The sequence below is a fragment of the Galleria mellonella genome, unplaced genomic scaffold (assembly GCF_026898425.1).
Source record: "Galleria mellonella isolate WM207_F2 unplaced genomic scaffold, CSIRO_AGI_GalMel_v1 utg803, whole genome shotgun sequence".
NCBI classification, from domain to species: domain Eukaryota; kingdom Metazoa; phylum Arthropoda; class Insecta; order Lepidoptera; family Pyralidae; genus Galleria; species Galleria mellonella.
Genome location: NW_026442160.1, coordinates 562,484 through 587,928, shown reverse-complemented (window position 1 = coordinate 587,928; position 25,445 = coordinate 562,484). Strand labels below are relative to the sequence as shown.

At 32.6% G+C, this 25,445-nt stretch overlaps 1 protein-coding gene across 2 annotated transcripts in view; it reads right to left on the bottom strand.

Annotated features, from left to right (window-relative positions):
* LOC113522777 (neurogenic locus Notch protein) overlaps positions 1-25,445 on the bottom strand; it is a 177,339-nt gene that overhangs the window by 65,222 nt on the left and 86,672 nt on the right. For both annotated transcript variants that reach the window (XM_052901833.1, XM_052901834.1), the window contains exons 3-4: positions 11,539-11,816; positions 3,491-3,835 (exon numbers count right to left, since the gene is read on the bottom strand). In XM_052901833.1, the coding sequence (XP_052757793.1) occupies positions 3,491-3,835; positions 11,539-11,816 (623 nt within the window). The remainder of the gene's footprint in view (positions 1-3,490; positions 3,836-11,538; positions 11,817-25,445) is intronic.

The following is a 25,445-nucleotide window of genomic DNA, read 5'->3' as shown; positions in this document are numbered from 1 at the left end:
TATAATATTTATTAAGATATATTTTAATATATCAATGGCTCATTTAGCTCCATTAGCAAATAAGCTACTGTATAAATCAAACTATGACGTAGCAGAACTTATTACTTATATAATAATAATACTTAAAAAAATTAAAAGAAATGCTGTGTAGGTCCCGGCATAGAATAGGCCACCGCTTCCTCTTCCATTGCTGTGGTAAGAGGCGACTAAGGGAGGACGAGGGATGCACAGCAGCGTCTCTCTTAAAACATCTACAAAGCCTAACTACGGTTGTCAACTCACCTACCAAACGTGGCAACTATTGGCAAAATCCCCAAGGAAGAGGATTCTGTTCATCAGTGGACAGTTAAAGCCAGATATGATGATAATAATTATTAAAATAAATTATATATTTCCATATGTTCTAGAATCTAGATACAAAACATATCCCATTTATAAACATTTTACTTGAACAATCAACAAAATAATAGAGTACAGAGACATAACATCGTAGCCCTCAAGACAATGCACGAAAAAGACCACAGGCCTCACAGTATATTCTGTGATGCCCGTGATACTGTTCATGTAAATAAGCAACTGTTATCACTTCCCATCATGTAGACAGTCAACTTATTTGCCAATCTAAATATCGTAAAATACCAAATTATGTATGGACTGGATCATCTATTACTTAATTACGATTACTCTATGTATACTTAGATCACCGTAGCGTAGGTACCGGTAAACTATACTTATATAAATGTACAGATAATAGTGCAGCCGTAGGCGCTTTTGTCCTCTTATCTTTTAGAATATTTAAAATAGACGACGCCATATTTTGTAATCTGATAATATCTTCGACAATTCATAACAGATTTACAAAGAGTTTTTGTGTGTATATATTACTATATAGTGAATATTGGTGACGAACTTAATAATCTGTGACAAATGAGTTTTAATTTTTTTTTTTTAATATTGATAAGGAAATAAATATATTATTTTAGATTATAACTTAGAATTATACTTTAATTTAAATATTTTTCTTTAATAATGACTAAGAAAGCATGTTATAAATAATACATTAATCCAATATTATTTTTCATTATTTATTCACAAATCATTTTATAAGCAATATTATGAAATGGACTGAATATAATTAAAAAAAATATTGTACTGACTGTAAATAACTGTAATTTTAATTTATAATTTTTGAAATGTTATTATGTAGTATCCTATACAATGTATTTTGTGTTTTGGTAAAAAATAAATAAAATAAAAATAGATAGACTTTGACATGTACAACATGGTACAACAAAGGAGGTCAAAAATACGGCCTTAAATAGAACTGGCTGGAAGAGAATGCATGAACTAGTTGCCCCGACAAAAGGAAACTTTTAAATAAGACGAGAGTAAAAGAGAGACGTTGACTCAGATATCACTATCAGCCCGAACCCCCCCCCCCCCCCCCATTAAATAGAGCGACGACCTTAAATGCAAATGGGGTTCTCGTCTATAACCTATGTTCAGCAGTGGACAGGTAATGGCTGAGATGATGATGACGAAGCTATTTTCAACTTGAAATAAAATATTTTTTCTTTCATTTATCTATCAGATTATACAAATTATTTGTAAGAATAACATAGTCGTTCTTTGATTTATGTAATTCATACATAAACTACATACGTAACAGAACGGACGATCTTATTATAAAACCCTGTATAAAAACGTACTCCAATAAAACACTGCGATGACGAGGTGAACGCGGTCTAAAAAGGATACGATAGTTAAGAAAGAGCAATGCATGTTTATGGATGTATGTCCAAGTATAGGAAATTGTCGCATATAAAACCATATAGGCAACGTCTCGGTTATTAACTGCAATATTTATTTTTGTTGCAATCAATAACAATTTATAAATGCGAACAGAAATAAATGGAGTTTGAATTTCAAACTGTTAATTTATTGGAGACACGAACAAATATCTGCGAAGCAGTTGCTTGTTCTTATACTAACAATAAATATACTTTTCTTAAGACAGATCCGTTCTGTGTCAAAAAATTGTCAACATTTAGTTAGCCAGCTAATTTGACAGTAGTAGTAATATCAATTTATCCACAATGATAAAGGCAAAGGAACTAAGCCATACAGTTTGATCTTCACGTTAAATTGATTTGGCTAGCTCAATTTGACACATATATTTTTTTTTTAACCAAAACAAACCGCGCCATTTTTTTCAGTGTTGCAAGTAATTGAATTAAAACATTCCCAGGTCAGGTCGGTTTCTTAAATTTGAATTGGAACCAAATTTTTATATAATATATATATGTATGTATGGGTGTGTACGTATTGCTTTCAAATTACTGTAGTACTACAGTACCGCAAGAGTATCAGTGTATTCACCGATGCTGGTCATATCAATAAGCAGTAATTACCACTTTTATCAGGCAAGCGTCAGCTCATTTCTCATTGCATAAAAATATCAATTGTAATTAAAAAAAAAATCGAAATTCGAATTCTACAACTTATTTCCAAGTTTTTATTTGAGAATATGCAATTCCAAAATCAATTGGAATTCAAATAAATTCGAAATTCGAATTCGAAAACGCATTTGTATATTTTAGTTTGGGTCTCACTTATGCCACACCTCTGTTATCGTTTTAGGGACGATTTCTAACAGCGCTCCAGCTCTGAACTTGCCTCGAGATATGCTAATGTTTAGAAATGGGAATGGGTCATGTCGGGCTGTAAATTATGTTACTGTCAACACAGCTAGATACGATACAATGTTGTGCTATAAAATGTTATTGTTAAGAGATCTTTTAGAATAATACTTGTGGTGTCTGACTTCTTCCGCATGGAATTTTATTCATAATGTAAAATGTACAAGCTGTGTGTACTACAGAATAAACGTTTTAGTAAATCCTTATTTTACTCTTTGTTGTTAACGTGCTGGCAGCATGTAGGTATCAAACCATTTATTATAGAATAAAATACAAAATAAAAAAAAGAAATAATAAATATGTAGCTGCCAGTACATCAGCAATATACATATACTTATATTAAAAAAATATAAGTATATATATACTTATATTTTTTTAATTTTGTTATTTGAATTTGGAACATAATTACATTCATTACATTGCATATTAATTTTCTAAGGCACGGTGGAAGAAAGCCAGTAAAAAGTAAAACAATAAATATTTAATCATATACACTAACTTACTAATATACTAATTTTAAATAACTCTTTTGCTGTTCGATATTTGAAACTTAATAATTGTAAAATCAACAAAAAAGCAACAGCTGAGTTTCTTGTCCGTTCTTCTCAACTGAAATTTCATTCCGAATAGGCGGTAAAATGATAAAAAAAAAGTTTATAATTAAGTATACTTGACTAAAAAAATATTCTTACTTTTTTACCCTACCGCCTAGTTCAATTTAATCAAATTTGAAAAGCACTGGCAAGAAACTCGGCTATTGCTCATCATTCACTAAAAAAAAATACACTCACCAGTAGGACAGTCGCATTCGTATCTAAGCTGATCCAACGGAGTACACTTTCCATCGTGCAGGCACGGAGACGGCTCACAAGGAACGTACTCCGCGTCACAATCCCGTCCGGTGTATCCCGGGTCACACACACAAGTATACGATCCGTGTGTGTTGAAGCACCTCCCGTGGTGGCACGGCCCTGAGCCGCTCGAGCATTCCACTACATCTTCAGTACACCGCGGGCCTGTGAAACCCGGTGGACAGGCGCAAGAGTAGCCAGCAGCCGTTGTATTGTCCGCAACGCAACGCCCTCCATTGCGGCAGGGTTGCGACGCGCAATGGTCCTCGTGTGAACATGCGGCACCTGTTTTAAAAATACTAATTTTAATACTTCACTAAATATAAAAAGACACACATATAATATAGATATATTATATATCTTTATTTGAAATATATTTCCAACTATGTATTACGGAGGGGGAAGGGTTAGTAATGCGCCCAAAAACTAGCAGCCCCATTGCTAGCAAGATTGACCCCTGTCATAACGACCTACACGTGATCCCCCTGGAAGCAATCATGCTGAATTCTAGACGTATTTATCACAATGAGCTAACTGATCTGCCTTTTCATTCTCACCTATCATCCCTCACTGGTACCCCGCCAGCGTATACCATTAGCGCAGACGGAATTCCAGTATACCAGCACAACCATTCCATTATTATCTATAAAAAAACTCTTATAAAGGGAGATTTTGCCAATAGTTGGCTTTGGTTGGTGGTTTGATGGGTGGGATATGACAGTGAATTTACAGGATGCAGAGGAATAACACCCGAGTCCTCAGGAATGGCAACGCATGGGGTGTATCATAGGGGAAACAGTACACTCTGTTATGTCCATAGTACTGCCCATATCTATAGGCGACGGTTGCTACTTTCCATCAGGTGAGCCGTCAACTTGTTTGCCATTCTAAGTTGCATATAAAAATAAAAAAAAAATCAATTAAAATATCATGTCTCTAAATTCGCAGTGTACGGCTGTTAATATTTCAAAATGTTTTTTAAAAATGTTTAATATTATTCCTATCACATATAATCCAGACCAATTTAAAGCTAATGCGAATAGGCTATTATTTATGGGTTATCTGAGACCACATCATCACATTCCATTAGATAAAGTCGTGCTCTATCACGGGTCCCTTCAATAAAATAAAAAAAAAAAACTAAAGAAACTTTATTTTCTAATCAGCATCCGATGTGTGAAATTTTAAAATATTATCCACATATTAGCATAAATATGACTCAATAAATAATATTTAATCACGTTTTATATTTGCGATTTCTGCGTAAATGTTCGACTTGTTGTAAAAAATATCGACATTCTGGAAAACAAATTTCTATTTAAAATATCGATCTGTATATTTATAATACCTATACTATACCAAAGGGAGACTTTGTACAAAAGTCGTTTGCTTGGGCACCTCTGTCCCATTCGTGTTTCAACCGTGAAGCAACTGCGTTTGCATTGTTGTATTTCAGTTTGAAAAGTGGGATATGAATAACACTTGAGTCCTCAAGAATGGCAACGCATGTGGGGTATTATGTACAAAACAGTATACTGTGTTATGTTCATGGTACTACTCATGTCTATAGGCGACAGTTACCACCTTTCATCAGGTGGACCATCAGCTTGTTTGCCATTCTAAGTTATTCAAAAAAACCTAAACCATAAACATAAGTAGACATATATAACTAACAATTATAAGTTTAAAAACAACATCGAAAATACATGTCAACGTTAACGAAAAAATCTATAATACAATAAATGTTAACAACATCATTAATTCAATAGCACACACGATCTCTAAGGCGATGATCTTAAGTAAATTTGAAAAACAAATATATGCAGATCATCGTTTAAAAGTTCGATTTGCTAACTATTAATTTATGATAATGATATACTTAACGATTTCTCATGATGATAAAATGTCAACAACTAAATAAAATAATGATATTTGAGACACATCTCTGTAAACAATGTCACATTCGAGTCCATTAATGTTCATCTAACTTTCATCAACTCTCCGCCATGTTGTTTCGGCATAGAATAGGCCACCCCTTCCTTTCCCGTGGGTATTGTAAGAGAAGACTGAGATAGGGCGAGGGATGAGCAGCAGCGTCCCTCTTAAAACATCTCTAAAAGCCTAACTGCAGTTGCCAATCTGCTTGCCAAGCGTAACAACTACTGGCAAAACAGCAGTGGATAATTAACGGCTGAAATAATAAAAACTCTCATGAATTGAACGTAAACCCTGAAAGAAATTAAAGAAATGCTCAGAATATTTTTAAAGTAATTTAGAATGGTAAACAATCTGACGGGCTCTCTTCATGGGAAGAGGTAACCATCGCATGAACATCATTCGTCTAAATCAATATGTGATCCCATAAAACATAAAACCAAAATTCACAATTTGTGAATTTTTCTGGTTAACCATTGTCTATTTATCATTCGTTGTTCATACATGCTCACTGTTTACGGTCAAAGTTGCAAAAATCTAAAAGACTGATTGTTTTCGTAGTTTTGGCGCTGAACGATTAAAACCAGGCACCGAGTATCGATCTATTAATTTGCCTGAAGATGCCTCATTAGAAGGTGAAACTCGTGTCGTTAAACGTGCCTGAGCGATATGGCAGTCAGAGATTTATGGCTAATATGAAAGGTTGTAAAACTTCTGATAATAACAATAGCGGTCAATCTTCGAGTGTTGGCAGATGCAAAAAATACTAATGGTAGCGGAACTAAATAAAATAATTCTAAATTAATTTTTCTTTACATTAAGTCCCGATATTGTATTTAAAATAATTCTAATCAAATAACCAGTGATATGGAATTCCATAAAATAACACTTAATTGAGTAAAATATTTCCAAGAAAATATTCAAAAACAAAGAACACCAATCTACAGACAGTACCAATGTCGCTTTTAATATGTGCTTCGCAAATACATAACTACCAGTACAGCAAGACTTATAACAACTAATATTAAACCTTGAATCATACTTAATAAGGTTAACAATTGCAATATCATATCACCAATGGGCGTTATGACAAATTCGTCACCAATTTAATTGGAATGTTTATCTGAGTAACCAACATGCTAGAGTATATGAATTGAGTTTGATTAGTGAAAACAAGCTCAATTGAAATCAGCTTGATGCATTGATACACAACATGTTGCTGACACGGCTAACGTAGGGGGAGAGGGATTGTTAGTAATGGGGTTGAGTAGGGTCACTGCTAGCAATATACCCTAACAGATCGATCTCCACGTGGTTTCCCCTGGAAATCATCGAGGTTGATTCTTGTCAAATTCATCATAGTGAAGCAACTGATATGCATTTATCCTCAGGTATCATCTGTCACTGACGCCCCATCAAAAAAAGAAGAAAAAGATTTGGCAAACGTTGTTATGCTCCCTGCTGTAAATACCAAATGAATTTTCCTTAACTATTTGAAGTTAAAGCATATAATACCTACAAATTTACAAAACTTTATTGAAATCGGTCATTTCGAATTTAGTGTAATCAAATAAATGCTCCAAATCATCATATCAGCCGTTAACTGTCCGCTTCTAAACATAGACCTTCCCGATCTAGATATTGGAGGATTTTGACAATAGTTGCCTCGCTCGGCAGGCGGGTTAGCAACCGTAGTTAGGCTTTAATGATATTTTAAGAGAGGACGCTGCTACCCATCCCTCGACCATTAAATTCCCTTAATCGCCTCTTACGACACCTACGGGAAAAGAAGGGGTGGCCCATTTTATGCCGGAACCACACGGCATATCTTAAAAAAAGTATTACCTACTTGGTTCAAATCGTCGTAGTCGTAGAATACTGGCGGATCTGACATATATTACATATAAAGATCCGTCAGTATTCTACGACTATGTCGATATAAAGAACAATAATTTGTTAAAGACACAAAAGTATCACACTGTGGAAACAAAAAGAACATTCAACCAACTGCATGAAATAAGAAAACGACCATAAGTATTAACAAATCACGAAACAAAATTGCCGAATTCACACAGTAATTTTATCCGATTACATGCCAGTACAAAAAAAGTGTTACATCTCACACAGAACCTGTGTAATCCAAGAAACCAAAATTATTCGGACTTTCTATCGGCTTTCACTACACTGGTCCGTTCTGATAATGCGACTGTCATAATGGATAATAACACCTTGAAAATTATTAATAGATTCGACAAATTAGTTTTATACACTAGTCAAGCGCGCTGCCCTTGTTACCTGTATTTACAAATAGTTAAATAGATAGATATTCTATATTGTTCCACTCAACATAACAGCACCAAACAATCTTAAAAACAATTGTGTTCGACAAAAAACCGACTTCAATTCTGATAAAATCTCATTTGACTTCGAAACTAAACTACTAAACCTACTTGATACTTGATAAAATTTTATGGGGCCAATCTATAAGAGCATCTTTTGAGATAAAAAAAAAAGAAATTTTCAAATCAGTTTACAACAGACGGAGTTATGAGGTAACAAACTTAAAAAAATGCACCCAAATTGGGAACCTTCTTTTTGAAGTTGTTTGACAAAATATATATACAGAAAAAGATCACGCTTAATTATACTTAATTACTTAATTTAGACCAAATTCGATTTATTTTTGAATATTTTTTTTATATATATGAACTGTAAACCAATTTCTCTAGTTCAAAATCAAACAATGTATGAAAAAACTGTTTAAGTTATGGAAAAAATTATAAATCATGTAAGTCAAAGTAATAAAAATACAGGATCAAGACTCCTTTGAAACAAACAGTGTTCTTGTTTATAACAACGTCTTGACAATTACAATAATATATAATAAATAATTCTCTATTAGGTATTTTTTTTTCTTTGTTTTCTACTAAAATAACACAGCTTGAATACTAAAGTACTTAATAATATCTATGAAACTAATCCAAACAAACTATTTTCCTCAATTAAAATGCAAATTTTAGGATAGACGTCTTTGACAATTGATTTTCTCTGTCTACCTTGCAAGGAACTTCACATAAATATAAAATAGATAGGTAGATAATACTCAAACTTCTATGGACAGTGTGATTTAATATCATGTATAATTTATTTTGCAGTTATTCCAAATATATCATTAGATACTCATCTTTCATACTTTTAGTCTTCCTTTCTAATTGCTTGCCAATTTCAGCTCAATTGCGTTAATTAATTTAACACCGGAACATGAAAATTGAAAGCTAAATCTTAATTAAACAATTTATAAAATTACTCGTAACTAGTCGCCAAAATTATAATAATCTTGGTCTACAAATCGTTGATTTTTAACTGCAAAATAATACAACCAATAATGTAATTTTGAACTTTAGTACTTAGGAATTAAAAGCTTTTAAATTTAGCATTCGTATGAAGACGGAAATCGAAAGGAAGTACTAAAAGACGATAGGCGACTTTCCAAAATATATTTCTTTAATTTTTATACTTATCTGTGACATGCTTTAATTAATTGATTTATGAACTAGTTTCGCATGACGCATTACTTCTTAGATTTCGCTATCTGTTGGCTTTATTTAGACGTTAATTTTATGTAATTTAGATTCTATCGTTAAGTTAATAAGTGACATTTTATAGTAATTGAAATATTCTCACGTGCTACCGTTTTGGTCACATCCTCGTAATAGGTAAGAAGAGATAATTGAGAAAACATTTTTATTATTAAGATCCGCAAACCTGTTTTATATATTATTGTTTTTACATTTTACCTTAAACTAGGTAGGTACAATCTTTCTTATATGTTATGTAATAAATTTAAAAAAGAATTTAAAATTTATTAAAAACAGGCACATTTTAACAACGTGTGGTAACATATATATGGATAAAAACGGTTGGTACTTGAATCTCTGACTACTTCGTAATCAAATTCACTGGAATAATAATAATAATAGATTTTTAATAACAAAATGAGTATAGTATTACCAAAAATAAAGCGGGAAATATTTTAGCAATTTATATCTCTACAAATCAAATATTACCTGAATCCGTTAAATCTTTAAAAAACAATAAATTGGTACATTTAATCTTTTTATGCATTATTGTTAAGATACACTTTTTTATGCAACTTAGAATGACAAATAAGCTGATGACCCACCTGATGGAAACATAACATAACAGAGTATACTGTGTCGGCCATGATACCCTTCATGCGTTGACATTCCTTAGAACTGAGGTATTATCTGTTTAATCGTTTATATATGGAACAGTTTATGAAATAAGTCCGATGTGAAGAGAAAACCATTTATTTTATTATAATATAACAAGTCGACATGTTGGTTTTGTACAGTAACAGATGATTATTGCTGATGTTACAATGTTGCCAGTATATAGAAACAGGGGGACAGGGATTGTTAGCAATGGAAGTTGACAATTTCCTGGCTAGCAATATATCCTATAAGGTTAACCTCCACGTGGTTCCCACTGGAAACCATCATAAATAGTTCTTGTTGAATTAGTCACGATAGGCTAACTGACCTGCTTCATCCTCATACATATATCATGTATCACTGGTGCCCCGCTAGAGTATACCGATAGCGCAGACGGGGTTACCATTTCATTAGTACCCATTAAAAAAATATAGAAACATAGATAATAAATGACATATGGAACATTATATGTTACTTATACATGTTACTAAAATATACATTTTTTAATTGATTTACTTTTAGTTAATTAAATTAGGAGCATTAATGGACGAACACTGGCCATTGGAACTATTCTTATTATTATTTATTACAAATATGGAAAATACGATAAATGTTAACATTATCAATACTTCTCAATGAACATTGCTCATTCCTTTTGTTTAAAGACACCTGTTGCATTGCATATTGCTCAGTGGTATTTCAATCGGAATATTTATAAGTTGCTGTCAGACAGTCTGTCTGATGATGTAAACAGGTAAATATCTAACTAATATAACAGAATAACAACTCTGATTGCCTATCAAGTGTGTTGAACTTATCACCAGAAGGAGACTTACTACAAATGTCGTTTGCTTCAGTACCTTTGTCCCATTCGTGATTATAACGTGAAGCAGTTATGTTTGTAAGGCTGTGTTTTAGTTTGAAGGGTGGGAATATGACAGTGAATTTACAAGGTACCGAGACATAACACCTTACTCCTCAGGACTGGCAACACATGTGCGAAACAGTATATGTACTCTGTTATGTCTATGGTACTGCTCATGTCTATATGCGACAGTTACCACTTTCCATCAAATGGACCGCGTCAGCTTGTTTGTTATTCTAAGTTGCATAAAAAACTCGCGGATCGAAAAATTTAAGGATCGCTTAGTGTCCTGAAACAATATGTTTGTAGAACGAGAAGTCAAAGCCGAAACGTTCATGTTTTAATATGTCATAAAATAAATGACAACTTTGACAGCTGTCATTAGTTCGATGACAATCGAAATACCAGTGATTATTATTATCGATGTTTGTATTTAATTGTTTCGCGCCATTTTGTAATAGACAAAATATTGGATTATTGTATTGTTAAAGTATAAAAGTTGTAAAGTGTCTGCTCGTTTTACTTCGGACCACCTCTAAAACAATGATGTAATATTTAATAAATCGATCTCCGTTTGAAGGTTGTTAATACAATATGAAGTAATTAATTATAATTAAACACTCTTTGCAGTGCTACTTCACCTAATGAATGAAATGCAATGACTGTAAACTAAGCGAACACTGCAGCGACTATTGTGCGTAGTAATTTGTAATGCTAACGATGTCATTATACTTGGATTTCCTTGATTATTTGAACCGTTATTGGGCGTAACATTTTATAAATTTTACGCGGCTTCAAGAACGCCTCTAATATGTCTCTGGTACTGCTTATGTCTATAGGCGACAGTTATCACTTTCCATCAGGTGGGCCGTTAGCTTGTTTGCTATTTTAAGTTGCATAAAAAATCTAATTTAGCTAGATAATAAGGGATGCATAGAAACAGTATTACGAACCTGTATAACCGGGAAGGCAGTCACACTCGTACGTATCAAGCGACGTTAGCCGACAGGTAGCTCCGTTGAGGCATGGTGCAGAGTCACAAGCAGCAGGTACACTTATCTCGCACAGTGACGCACTAAACCCCAATGGACAGTCGCAGGCGAACGATGGAGGACCACCGCCGGCACCGGGTCGCACCCTGCAGGATCCACCGTTCTGACATCGCGGACTCGATTCACTGTGACAAGGGTTGAGGTGCTGACAAAATTCACCGGCGTAACGGGATGTGCAACTGAAACAAAGAGAAATATACATTAGATTAGATTAGTGTTTCCCAATCTTTTTTGCGCCATGCCCCACTTGAACATTTCTTACATTTTTTTGCCCCCATACATAATTTTTCCCGACAAAGTTTACTTGACGACTCTAATCGCCCAGTTGATATTTTGGTAAAGTCAAACGAAATTATGTCCAATAAATATTTACAGCATTTTTTTTATTTACTTTTTTTATTAAATTTGGCACCGATATCTACTCGCAATATTGCATTCGAATGGCCCAGAGTGGGTTCAAATCGCTTCGAGTCCATTTTTAATCCCCCCTTAACTATCAAATTGCCCCTCTGTGGGGCGTGGTCCCCATGTTGGGAAACATCACATTAGATTATATATATAGCAGAAACTACTGGTAAAGAAACAACTAAAATGTCTACCATTAAAGGAAAATTAGATGAAAACATACATTTGTCAATTTTCTGCATAACTTTACGATCCAATCTCTCTCTTGTACGTCAACGTATAGCTGTATCGCAATTTGATTTTAATATCGGACTACAATCTTACTTCTTATTTTAATAATATAATAAAATTGTAACTAGATGATGGCTGTACATGGAAGACATAATAAGACCAATAGATGCCAGAACAATAATTTTTAAAAATTTATTTATTTATTCTTTATCGCACAATAACAAAACTTTGTGCAAATGGCGAGCTTAATGCCATATGGCATTCTCTACCAGCTAGCAGGTAAAAACAAAAAGCGTATGAAGGGCAAATGTGGTGAAAAATATGTTACGTAATTATAGTAACATACTGAAATAATTATACATAATAATACATAAGAAATACACATACAGTACATAATTTTATCTGCTTATCTGTTTATATTTTTTCCAGCATCACGCAAAAACTACTGCATCAAAATGGATGCTAGTTTCACAGCTGTGTTGCTGAAGATCTAACATAAAATCTGATTTACATTTTACTTTGATACGTCATCTAAAAACGACCCCTGTAATTGTTTTTCCTACTTCTAAAATCACGCGTAAGCGTACGAAGTAACGAGCTAAAAAATAGACTATAATAATTAAATCTAATACATATTTAAAATAAATTTCCCGTAAATGCAAGCATTAAATAAATCCAGTAACTAGGTGGTCTGGTAAATTGTGCAGCAAGCACATTCCATTTAAAGCTGGTTCACTTTATTAAAGTTATTCCATCCTTCTTACAATACTTTGTTGGCGGTCTCCAGCTCCATACAATAGCTCCTGGTGACTTAGCATATAATTCAACGAACAATACAAAATCTCTAAAGCACACTTGAACATCGTAAATGGTCATCTGAACATATACGACCATTCAATATGTAAATGATACTGTTTGTATTAGAGAAATAAGTAAAAACCATTTGTGTGAAACGTACGTAGAGTTCCTTGATATAAAATTAATGAAAATTACCTTTAAAAAAATAATTACGTATTTCGTTACTTTTAATATGATCATGTCTTTATAAATAAGAAACCAGAGGGAGACTTTGTACAAAAGTCGATTGCTTGGGTATCTCTGTCCCATTCGTGTTTCATGCAGCTGTGTTAGCATGGCTGTGTTTCGGTTTGAAGGGTGGGATATGGCGTGAATTTACTGGGTACAGAGGAATAACATCTGAGTCCTCAGGAATGGCAACGCATGGGGGCTATCATGGGTGAAACAGTATACTCTGTTATGTCCATGGTACTGTTCATGTCTATAGGCGACGGTTACTACTTTCCATCAGGTGGACCGTCAGCTTGTTTGCCATTCTAAGTTGTATTAAAAAAAAAAATAAGAAATTATAGATTTATAGTTATGTATCGACGGATAGATCTTAGAATATTTATTACAGTTGAAATATTTATAATAACATTAACACTGAAATGTACAGCTTAATTTGTAACAAATAAATTATTTTAAGTAGTTGAAGCATATTGAATTCTAATAAAATAGAATATAAACTATCATATAAGTACATCACATCCTGGTACTAGTGGTACCCAATAAGTTAGGGCGCTCGTAGGTGAGCACAATCGTGCGCCCGCGCCGGACGTCGACAATAAATAACGCAGATACGTCGCGACCACGAGTATGTGACATGCGCTCGCGCAGCCGCTATCGTCTGTGAATTGGTTAACCTAGGGTTTTTCGAAAGTATTTGTATTGCTTATTTACAATTTATACAAAAGAAACCTCTATGTGTATTTATATTAAAATAACCAAAGACAATTAAATACTTCAAGGGCACAATCGTGGATAAAACCAGTACGCAATAAGATCAAAATGGTAATTAATCAACTACACACTGACAATCAAGACCCAACAGCCTTCAAAACTGTTGAGACGGAATAATGATTGCAATTATTGATTAACTCTGAGTCACAAAATGAAATATCTGACCTATAACAATTTAGTTTACAATGAGAGAATGATAATACCGAGTCTTATGACCTCATAAGTAAATAAATAGTAAATGATTTAAATATTATTCCCGATTCTAATTGAGAGTGCCACCCACGTGTATGTTAATTTACTAAAGCTAATGAAGTTCAATCTCATTTATTATTGAAGTTTGATAGTAAACACTATAGGCGTCTGTGGGAAAATAACACAATATCTAAACATGTTTATTCATGGAGCATTAGAGTTGTTCATTTGAAAAATGATATGGATATTGCATCTGTGTGTAATTTGAGTAAACACGCTTCAAATTTTAAAGTTTTGTTTACCATAAAAACCTCTTACGCTACTTGGTAGTGCTTTGGAATTGAAATTTATACATCAACCGTACAACGAATTTAACTTATTAGTTTTTTTAGAAATATCAATATGTAAATGAAAGCTATTGATTACTTTTTTAATATTATTATTTGGTTTACACAGTGTACTAAAATTGACGATCAATATTTTCATGAATATATTTGTGTAGCTTTTATGGAAATCTTGATTTTAATATTTAATAAAATCAACACTTTTTACGCAAGTTTCCAAAACAAATATATCAAATACGGAATGAAGATATGAAAATAAATATTTATAAGACGAAGTATTCCATTTACAATTTACAAATGATCTAGCCCAATTTTATTCAGGTAGGTAGAATTATCAAAAACAATATATAGCCTATGTTTCTCGTTGATGTTGTAGATAAAATAATCTATTTATTTATTTATTTAATAAGGTTCACATACAACTTTTACATTTTACATGCAACTTAATCAATAACACAAAAAATAATCTAGCCCAATTTTATTCAGGTAGGTAGAATTATCAAAAACAATATATAGCCTATGTTTCTCGTTGATGTTGTAGATAAAATAATCTATTTATTTATTTATTTAATAAGGTTCACATACAACTTTTACATTTTACATGCAACTTAATCAATAACACAAAAAATAATTTTGCCTAATGTAAAAGTCTTTTACAGGCGAACACAACATGTACTATTATAACATTTAATAATCGTTAACAATGACAATAACAATATCTGAATAATAAGCAGATCAAGAATTTATGTCTAAGATTTTCCTCAATAAGTTATATCTGCTGTTGATGGGTCCAAAATTGATGTCAATTTGATCGCTGTGAGCATTCAGAATCTAAAAATCTATAAAGTCAGTTAAGTAGTTTTTTAATTCATTCATTATAAACCAACAATCAAATCTTATAAATATTTTCACTTGACATTATAAGAGTATATCACCAAATATAAATAACTAAATATTTGCTTTGAAACCAGTGTCTTTGACATTCAACTTGAAACAAACCTGCATATTGTGAAGTAGCGTGGGTGCATACAAGCCTGTTCTCTGTTATGCCCACGCATTGACCTCCGTTGCAATTTCAAGTAGGGGTAGTTGCAAATTTATTGTATATATTGAAGATAAAGTATACGAATTTGCAATATTATTATATTTATAATAGTACTTTATTAATCTTAGTATTTTAAATTCCTAAATTTATAATATACAAATAAATTATAATTTATTATTATACAAATTTACAGTCATCTATGGTATAAGTTACGATAACTGCTTACCATCAAGCGAACGATATGGATTAAATAAAATAAAATGTCTTTATACCGATATCGCAATCAAACTTCATTATTTCTGATATACTTACCTATAGTATTTGACACGGTGAAGGCACAGATATAAAGTACTTTTAATCCAAAAAGTTGCGAGCAAGAATGGTTGGTTATATAATAAAAGCATTAACAATGTGTGAGTTTGAAAAATCTTGCTCGTCTCTGTTATTAATTATCTATAACCTGTTATACGCAGTAACGAAGCAAGTCAACGTTGCAAAAAGATGAGTTTGCTACCTGCGCGCGCACAGATTATCTTACAAAATTATACGCCGTCGCACAGGGCCTTTGTTCCAGGATTTACAGTGGTTCTCTATGAGCTAAATCTTCATTATAGGGAGCACTATAAATTTCTATTAAGTTTATCGAAGATCCACTTACATTGTCTGTTTTTTTAACGAACGTACAGCGCTCTATTTTACGTTACCAGCGATTATTTTTGAAGTTAACTTTATGATATTTATATATGAAATAAAAATTGTACACAATATATTTTTATTTCGTATTTATATACGAATATAAATAGAAAGAGAATTCAACTGAATTAGCACGTAATTGAAGACTACTGTGTCTGGAATCATGGAACTTGCTAGTAGGAAAATTTGTCCTGTAATTACTTCATAAATTATATATAAAAATAATCTTTTATAAAGTACGTTGATAACAGGATAAGTTTAAAATTTTACAAAATTAAAAAAAAAAAACTTAATATAAAGTTTGCCTTGTATCAATATTTTTTCCTTGATAACAATTGTGTAACTTTTTTAACACAATAAACTATAAATAAATAAATAGAATGTTAAAATACGTCTAACCAATTTTCTGAACCTATTGAAACAAGGGAAGGCAAGTGTTGGCGATAAATTATAAATGCCGACAGATCCCGTGTCGTAGTCGTTGCAGCTGCAATAAATAAGTGCATGCAACCAGCAACTGTTCACATTCGCTGGTTATGGGATACAATAGTGGACTTTGAGGTAAAATTTCAAGTATCACATAAAAATTGTATTAGCTCTATCGTCTATCGTTAAATGCCTATGAAGATACAATCATACATATTTAAAATGAGGCTAAGTAGACATTTTTTCATTGTAAAAAAAATTGGTTTAAAAGTTATTGTATTGTTGTTACAGCCGTTAATTGTCTACTGTTGAACATAGCATCCCCCATAAGGAAGGTTTTTCCAATAGTTGCCACGCTTAGCAGGCGGGTTGGCAACCGCAGTTTTGTTTTTGGTAATATTTTAAGAAGGTGTCCCTACTGTGTATGCTACTTATCCCTCCATTATAAGCTCCCTTGGCCGCCTCTTACGACACCCACAGGAAAGGAAGGGGTGGCCTAATCTATGCAGTAAATAAGTACAAACGTTTAAAGAAAGCAGAAAATGCATCTAACATGCATAATGTATTTGCATTGAATTAGCTTTCGATTGATCTTTAATTATCATTGTCTACCCTAAAAAAAAAATAAAGTCGTAACATTCAATAGTGGCAATTTGAACAAAGAACGACACGGCAGATTGCATGTTGGTAACAACATTGAAAATTACAAAAACATCTTAAACATAACTAAGTACATGTAGTTGGCCTCAAATAGTGAATATATATATAATATATATAATAGCATTCCAATTCTTAACGGTCAAACATCCAGCAGAATAGAATACCTCAGAATTCAAATGATTGAAATATATTAAAGGCATGACGCGGGCACAGCGTCACATGACAAACATTCGAAGCGTGGAACGCTCATGGAAGTGCGCGCGCGCATGTCGCTGGCTATCTGATGTGAGACGCGCGCTGACGGGCTGCGTGAGCGCCGAGCATACTCCGTGTTGCGCTAAACGTATCATCACGCTGCATCACTTAGTTGTTAGCTCGTTTGCTTATTCAAAATTCCCAAGAAATACGAGTAATAAAAATATATATTCGTTTGGTTAGCTAAATAATTAAACAATGTATTTCCCAAAAAAAAAAAAAAAATGAATTTAACTATGGTAAAACCAATTATTTTAATTTAAAAACTAAACTACTGGACCGATTTTAATACAATTTCTGTAAGTACAATACATATATCTTTTCGGATAAATTGAAGGAGTTAAAAAAATAAAAAAAAAAACAAATAACAGAATTGAGAACCTTCTTTTTTTTAAAGATTGGTTGAAAAATATAAGCAACATAATCTAATAAAAACTTAAAATTGCACAAGATATAATATATTATACTACTCCGAATACAACTTGGAAGACTTTATTATCATATCTAAATATATAGAAATCAAACACTAATTAAATAATGTTGCCTAAAACAAATAACAATCAAATAACATATGTAAATAATTAAAGTGTACCTACCTGCAACTATAAATACGAGTACAGTATCATTGTGCACAACGCACCTTTTTAGTTTCTTTTTTAATTTTATTAAAAAGATTTTTTGTTTGTTATTTGAAGTCTGTGTCAATTTAGTTTTGTTTCGTTCGCTTTTTGCTCCATTGGTTTGCTTTGTATATTTTTTATATAATTATATTATCTTTCTAAAACACCGTGTTTCTATACCAGCATACAGTCCTTTCGCCTACAATCATATTTCGAGTAACACCATAGAATTATCGTTGAATTGTGTTGAAAGAATAATCTAGATTAAAATAAGTTACATATTTCTATACCCTTAACGTAAAGAATATGTTTTATGTTTTATCAGTTACTTACGTATGACAAATATCATCAATATGAAAAAAATAAAATAAAAATTGGTCTAATATTCACCTCACAATAATACTAAGTCTATTCTAAACCTATTCAACATATTCTAAAGAAGAAGGAAGAAGAAGGATTCTTAAGTGTTGTAATAAAAAAGAAGTATCTTCATAATGTAGATAGAAAAACAGTTAACGATCTATAATTAGGCCGTTATATTACAGAACAGCTAGGCGACATCCGAACCAGTTCTGTTCCTATCATTAGTTGGACGGGCTCGAGCATGGATATAGCACAGTTATATGACCCTTAAAGGAAGGGTCTTAAAAAAAGTTGTTACTTGCAGAAAGATACGCACTTAGAGACTATTTCCTGTTTTCTTTACGGTTTGATATGATGACATAAGTGAGTACTGATGTTATATAAATTGTTCTTTTTTTTTCTCTCTAAAATTTACTATCCTAATTTCAATTAATATTATATTACATATCGCTCTAACAAATTAACTAATACCAATACACTGAGACCGATGTTGGCTTTCCCTAAATAAAAAAATTTTAGAGTGACAAACATAGCCCTGCATATTTTTTTTTATTATGTGAATTTTTAAATATTTAAATATTACATAAGTTTATATTCAAATATTTAGTACATAACATATACATAACTTTTCAAAGTCATTCCTATTTAGTTACTGATTCAGCAAGCTGACGAAAATAATTCTAAGCAGTTTATTTTCTTTTTTGCAAATAGAAATCATAAATAAAAAAGTCGTCTTTCATTTAAACACTCAGATAAAGTTTCTTATAAATTAGTTACTAAACTTGACAACTAAAGCCTCCTTGTAAATTCAAACAAAAGCATAACTTAATTACAGTTAAAATGCACAGAGAGACTTAAACCACAAAATGTTGGTAAAGAAATAAAAGTCAAGTCATAACATAAAACATGACTCCCGGTAGCCGACGCACCGGCCATAGCACCCATAGCTCATCGTTCATCTGTGCGCAGACGCATCTTAAGCGGTACGTTCCTGTCCAATAAATACCTCTCCTCACTTTGCTTCTGTTTTGGTTTGCAGGCTTTGTATGCAAATTTATCACCGACGTCTTTATTTCATAGAAATCTGAAGTAACCATAAACCAGGGAAAAAGAAAATGAGAACAATATTTATGAAATACGAATAAATTTTTAACATTCAACGTGTCTACATTCATAAAACATGTCTAATGTAATATATAGGCAAGATAATAGATCTAAAACATTGATTGTGGAACAATTAATGTTTGGTACAAAAGCGCAAGATGCAGACACTCTAACAATGCTGTAATTAGCACGACCTAAACAATTAAAGATAAACACAATGCCTTTATGGATGCTATCTTAGTCCTTCGGGCTGGACTTCTCACTACCGGTAAATCTTTTAGATACTACTCCTTAGACACTAGCGATAAGGGGCCCCACGACTAAAGTAATTGACGTTGGTAATAAGAAAAGCAAGAGATTTACTGTGAATTTAAGAGAATGTCCTGAGACATAAAGTAGATGATAAAATTGATAAAGCTATTCGCCTGGGATATTTTCTTATTAAGGTTGATGATATAAAAAATATTATGTTACTTTTCGTTGAACCTGAGGCATTTATCGAGTGCCTAGATTTAAAGTGAAACCTAAATCGCTTAAATTTAGAGCTAAGTTCGCGATTGGACGAGTGAGAGGTGCGCAGGCGCGACCGCGGACGCAATTTGCCAAGAGGCGTGGTCTACAGTAGCGCGGGAGAGGGGCAACACGCGAGCGCCCACCGGTGCAGCAAAGCAATGATAGTTGAAACTGTAGATTTAGTACTTATCATTACCAATGTCATGTAAATAGCTAAGATTTAATCTACAGACTGGTTTATTATGTACAATCAAGTTTAGAAGATCATACATAAATACTCGTAAATTACATGAGTTTCTCTTTAAAGTAAGTGTTTAACGATAGGGACGAAGACGCAGTATCTGTTGTTTGTAACAATTTATAAGTATCTATCTAACTCGAGAAACGTTGTATCCCCCTTAACTGCTACTTACTTACAAGGTCCATTTTTACTTGTCAGAATAAAAATTACTCTATCTCTTAAATTAGAGCGAACAATGCACGTTTATAAAATTTTATTTACAACGAATTTTAACAGTTTTGAAGGTAATGTAAAGTTTAAAATGTTAAGATATCATCATCACGAATGAGACGACAATGTTATGTTGTTTTCTTTCATCCTGAGTATGCGTATGCCAAATTTGATCAGTGTTGAAAAAACAAAATTACTCGCACTTAAAATAATTATGTAATACCTAATTATTATTTGCGATGACAATATATTACAATCAGATAACTCAAAATAATCAAATATTAAAATTACGCGGATTTCTATTTTTTATAAAATCAAAAGGTTTTTTTTTTTAATTTGCCTTTATTTTCTATTGCCAATCCTAATAGTTCTTTTGTAATCTATAAGATTTACTTCTTTATAATCTTTTTTATTAAATTTATCATCATTAACGTACCTGATTCCTTTGTAGAAGAAATACTTATCATCCTATGCAGGCAAAAATGCGATGCATGAAAATCACTACATAATTTAAGCCAATAAACAAAGTAAAGAAATAAATAACTAAATTTAACGTATAATGATGAATATAATACTTATACACATGAAATGAGAAAACGGGTCCATGCAAGGCGAATATAGCCGGAGGACAAACAATAACAGATCTTGTAATAAACGGAACTCGCGCATGCCATGCTGCGCGTGAGTCGACACATAAAGGTTATGGATCTACATCACGGCCAGAGGTTGTGGCAAATATCAAGTACGTAGGTCGCGTAATAATTGTTTGTTGGCTAGCCACATTTTTTATACACTTGTAGCTAAAAGCATTTCCGTGTGGTAACAGAGTTGAAATACAATATGTCACAATTTCTTTGTATATTTGGGATGTCGTAAGAGGTACTAATGCACAATATACTAGTGTAAGAGAGGTACATCAAAAATATAATCATATACCAAGCCACCTAGCCACCGTGATAATAATACTCATGTTCCTTGATGGGGTAAATCAATTCCCAGCTAAGGAAGATATAATGAATTGTTATAGTCAACATAGCAAAATAAGAAGGAAAGGGAATGTTAGTAATGGGGTCTAATAGCCTTATTGTTAGCACTATACCCTACATATCAACAGGTCGGTTTTCCCTGAAAACCATCGCGATTAATTCTTGTGGAATTTGTTATGATGGGCTAACTACCTGCTTTTTTATTCTCACCTATCATCTCTCACTAGTGTCCCGCCAGTGTATACCAATAGCGCAGGCGGGATTACCAATTCATTATCATTCATTACAAAAAAATAGCAAAATACCTAAAATACATACCTATACCTAATTCGTGAAAGAAGAAGTAATATTTAAATTAAAATTTTAATTAAATTACCTAAGAACCATATACAAAAGAAAAAAGTCTTCAAATACTGTTTTTTTATTAAAGATGAAAGTTCATTAAGTAGTTAAAACTCTTAATCATATTTTATTGGTTTTCCAAATATCACAGGGTGGTCTTCTGAACACCTGCCCACAATAGAAAAGATTGCATGTCAAAAATATTAATGAGTCTAAGTTAGGTGATGATAATGCTAAAGAAAAATGTTAACAACAAAACAAATGGTTGAAATTGTTACTTTGAGAGATACCTATTACATAAAAATAAATCATTATATAACTCTGGTCTCTAACTGCAAAGTGGTCAAAGATCGGATCAGTTCGGAGAAAGGGAAGGTAAGTAAGGAAAAATGCCGATTTGTTAAATAATGCACAATACGCGCATGTCACAATCAGCGCACGCGTCCGCCGCGCTCGTTCCCACGCGCGCACGCACACACGCGTACACAACACGTCTGTATAGGAGGCGCGCGCGCAGCTTGCGCCCCGCACCGTCATAGAGTAATGTGTTTATATGAATTTGAAGTACATTTTGTTGACGTTTTCATAGTTTAAATTCAAACAATGCACACATTCAACTCTTATCTAGTTAAGAGTTCAGATTTTAAGCTAAGTGCTGTAATTTTTTTTTTTTATAATAACCCACCAGATGAAAAAAAAATGTATGTCGTGTTAAAAATGAGTTCATCTCATTTTTTTTTTTCGTATTTCTGCTTTCCACAGCTATAAAAAGACAGCTGGCTACCTTTTTGTACATAAACTACAAATATTGTAAACATACATAATGAAAAATAAATTATTATTTATTCTAAAAAAGCAAGTAAGTTTATAAGTATTCCTTTATTATACGAGAAATATTTAAGGGTTATGAAATAATGCTCTTCCAGTGAGATACTATTTACAAAAAATGTAACTTTAGTTGAAAAAATATTGTAAAATACATTTTTTTTTATCATTTAATCTGTATCTCGTATCTAACCTGTGATCGCCCGCACGTCGACATCCGCCGATGTTCATCGCTGTCAGTGGATGCTGGAGAACGAATTCGGCATCAAGGTGAACAGGGACAATGTGTTATGTACAACAAATTGCTCTATTTAATTGACGTATTGGATAATATAGAATGATTCGGGGTTATGGGTCGTTAAAGGTGTGGTTAGGGTAATCGATGGAGGTTAATCGAAATTGCAATTATAATTATGAACAGCTTTCTAATCCTACGTCTAATACATATGTATATAGAAGATATTTCACTTGTTCTATGGAACAAAGTCAAATGTAATTAAATTTCAGATCAGACGGTTGTTCATAGGGGCAAGCGATTTTAAATCACTTTCTAAATTAAATATCTGGAAGGTAAAGTCGAAAGCATTAGGATCTTCTTTATGGTGTATTATTCCAATGAAATTGAATATTTTTCCTATGAATGACATAAATACTTGATAATAGGATGTGTCGCATGCGCATGTTAGTACAGGAAGTTCGATTTTTTTACATATTTCTTCAACTTATGTACCAGTGAGAACCATGTTCTGTTCCATTGGTAAAATATAATTTAATGGGTAATTTTTCTAACACCAGCCTCATTATGTACAAGATATAGTTGATCATAATAAATATATGTATGTACCTACCTACCAAGCCGAAATTGTTGAAGTATATGCAATGATATTAATATACGACATATACAACAATGGCCAAAGCCCAGAAAAAGTGTAGTAACTGTTCATGAATTTAAACAAATTACCTCTAAGTTGTAATCCAAAATATTCTTTTAACTTTACTAACAAACCGCATAGCTACGAGATTGATTGAAATCCTCCTTTACACATTTAAAGTCATATCATACTCGTAGTGACGCTGTCCTCTATTCCTACCCACAACGGTGGGAAACTATACCCCATAACGCCCTTACACCGAACAGGACATGAAGCGTTTATAACCACGTAACGGCCTGAACGTGTTCCAACATAATGAGTGATAAGAAGCGAGTTTTATTGTGATTCCGCCTTTATTGGGGCATTCTCATAGTTGAAGGGTTCATTGTTCGCAGCTCTTAGAACTAGTACCTCTATATTGTCGTGGGATAATCGCTTTCTTGAATTAATATCTTTTAAGTTAATTGTTTGTGTATATCCAACATTGTTATCTTCATCTTAAGTGGTTTTTGCGGTGCTAGTGTTTTATAAGCAATAATTATCCACCATAAATTATGTAATATATTTGGCTGGCTTATTTGCATGAAATGTCAATAACGAAAGTCGTACTGCGAAAACATTTGTAAAGATATTGACCCCACCTTTATTTTTCAAAGTTGCTGTAGATATTATTAAATGCTTCGACTATAATATAAAAACACGATTAATGGCGTATCAAAGCGGTATTAACATCGAGAGAGACATCGTGTATTCAGTGCCCTCCGTAGCTATTGTGTGAGCCATTTAGGGTTCGGGGGTCGGCAATATAAAATTATTATCTGCAGTCTGGATCGGGTTACAGACACACGTGCAAACGCCCGCGCATCCCCGCTTGTACATACACAATGCATCGATGCAGCTTTTACAAAAAATTATCAAGCTTGAAATTTGAAATACTATATAATTTTAATTTTAATGTAAATAGTAGATTCATAATTACTTAATAATGTAATATTAATGTTATTCATAATTACTTCTTGACGTAAACTGTTCAATAGTCAATATTGTTAATAGAACTTAATCTTCGTAATCCATTAACATTAGTTTAGTGTAGGTAATATATGTTTTTTATCATGAATTTCGATTGATTGAGTGCTAACTTATACCAACTTATTCGTAGTAAAGGAATCACTGAAACTACTGATCCTGACCTCATGGAATAAGTAACATTGATTTTTCATAAAATTAACTGTGAGAAATTGAAATATTCCATACAAGATAGTTTACAGACTAATTAAATCACGTCTGAACTACAGTTTGCATTACCGACAGAGCCACCACTGTTTAACATAAACGAAGCGGGTGAAATTATTAAGACCTCTTAACAGCTGGTGAGAATCGCACTCAGGCTTGAAATTTGCTTTAACAGATTCAGCAAATTATAAGATAGCGCCCTTGTTTCAACATATTAATCACCCTGAGAACTAAAACATACAATACTTGTTTGCAATATAAAAAGTTTATATAAATACAATATTAGAAGTACATTTACAATTAATATGGAAATATATTATGGTACATATTTAAATTAATTACTTTTTAAAGCACCAGTACTAATTATATTTTTTCCAGAAGCACAATTAAAACCTAGTAAACTCTATTATTTCGTTTATCATCAAACAATCAATAGATATTGATTATT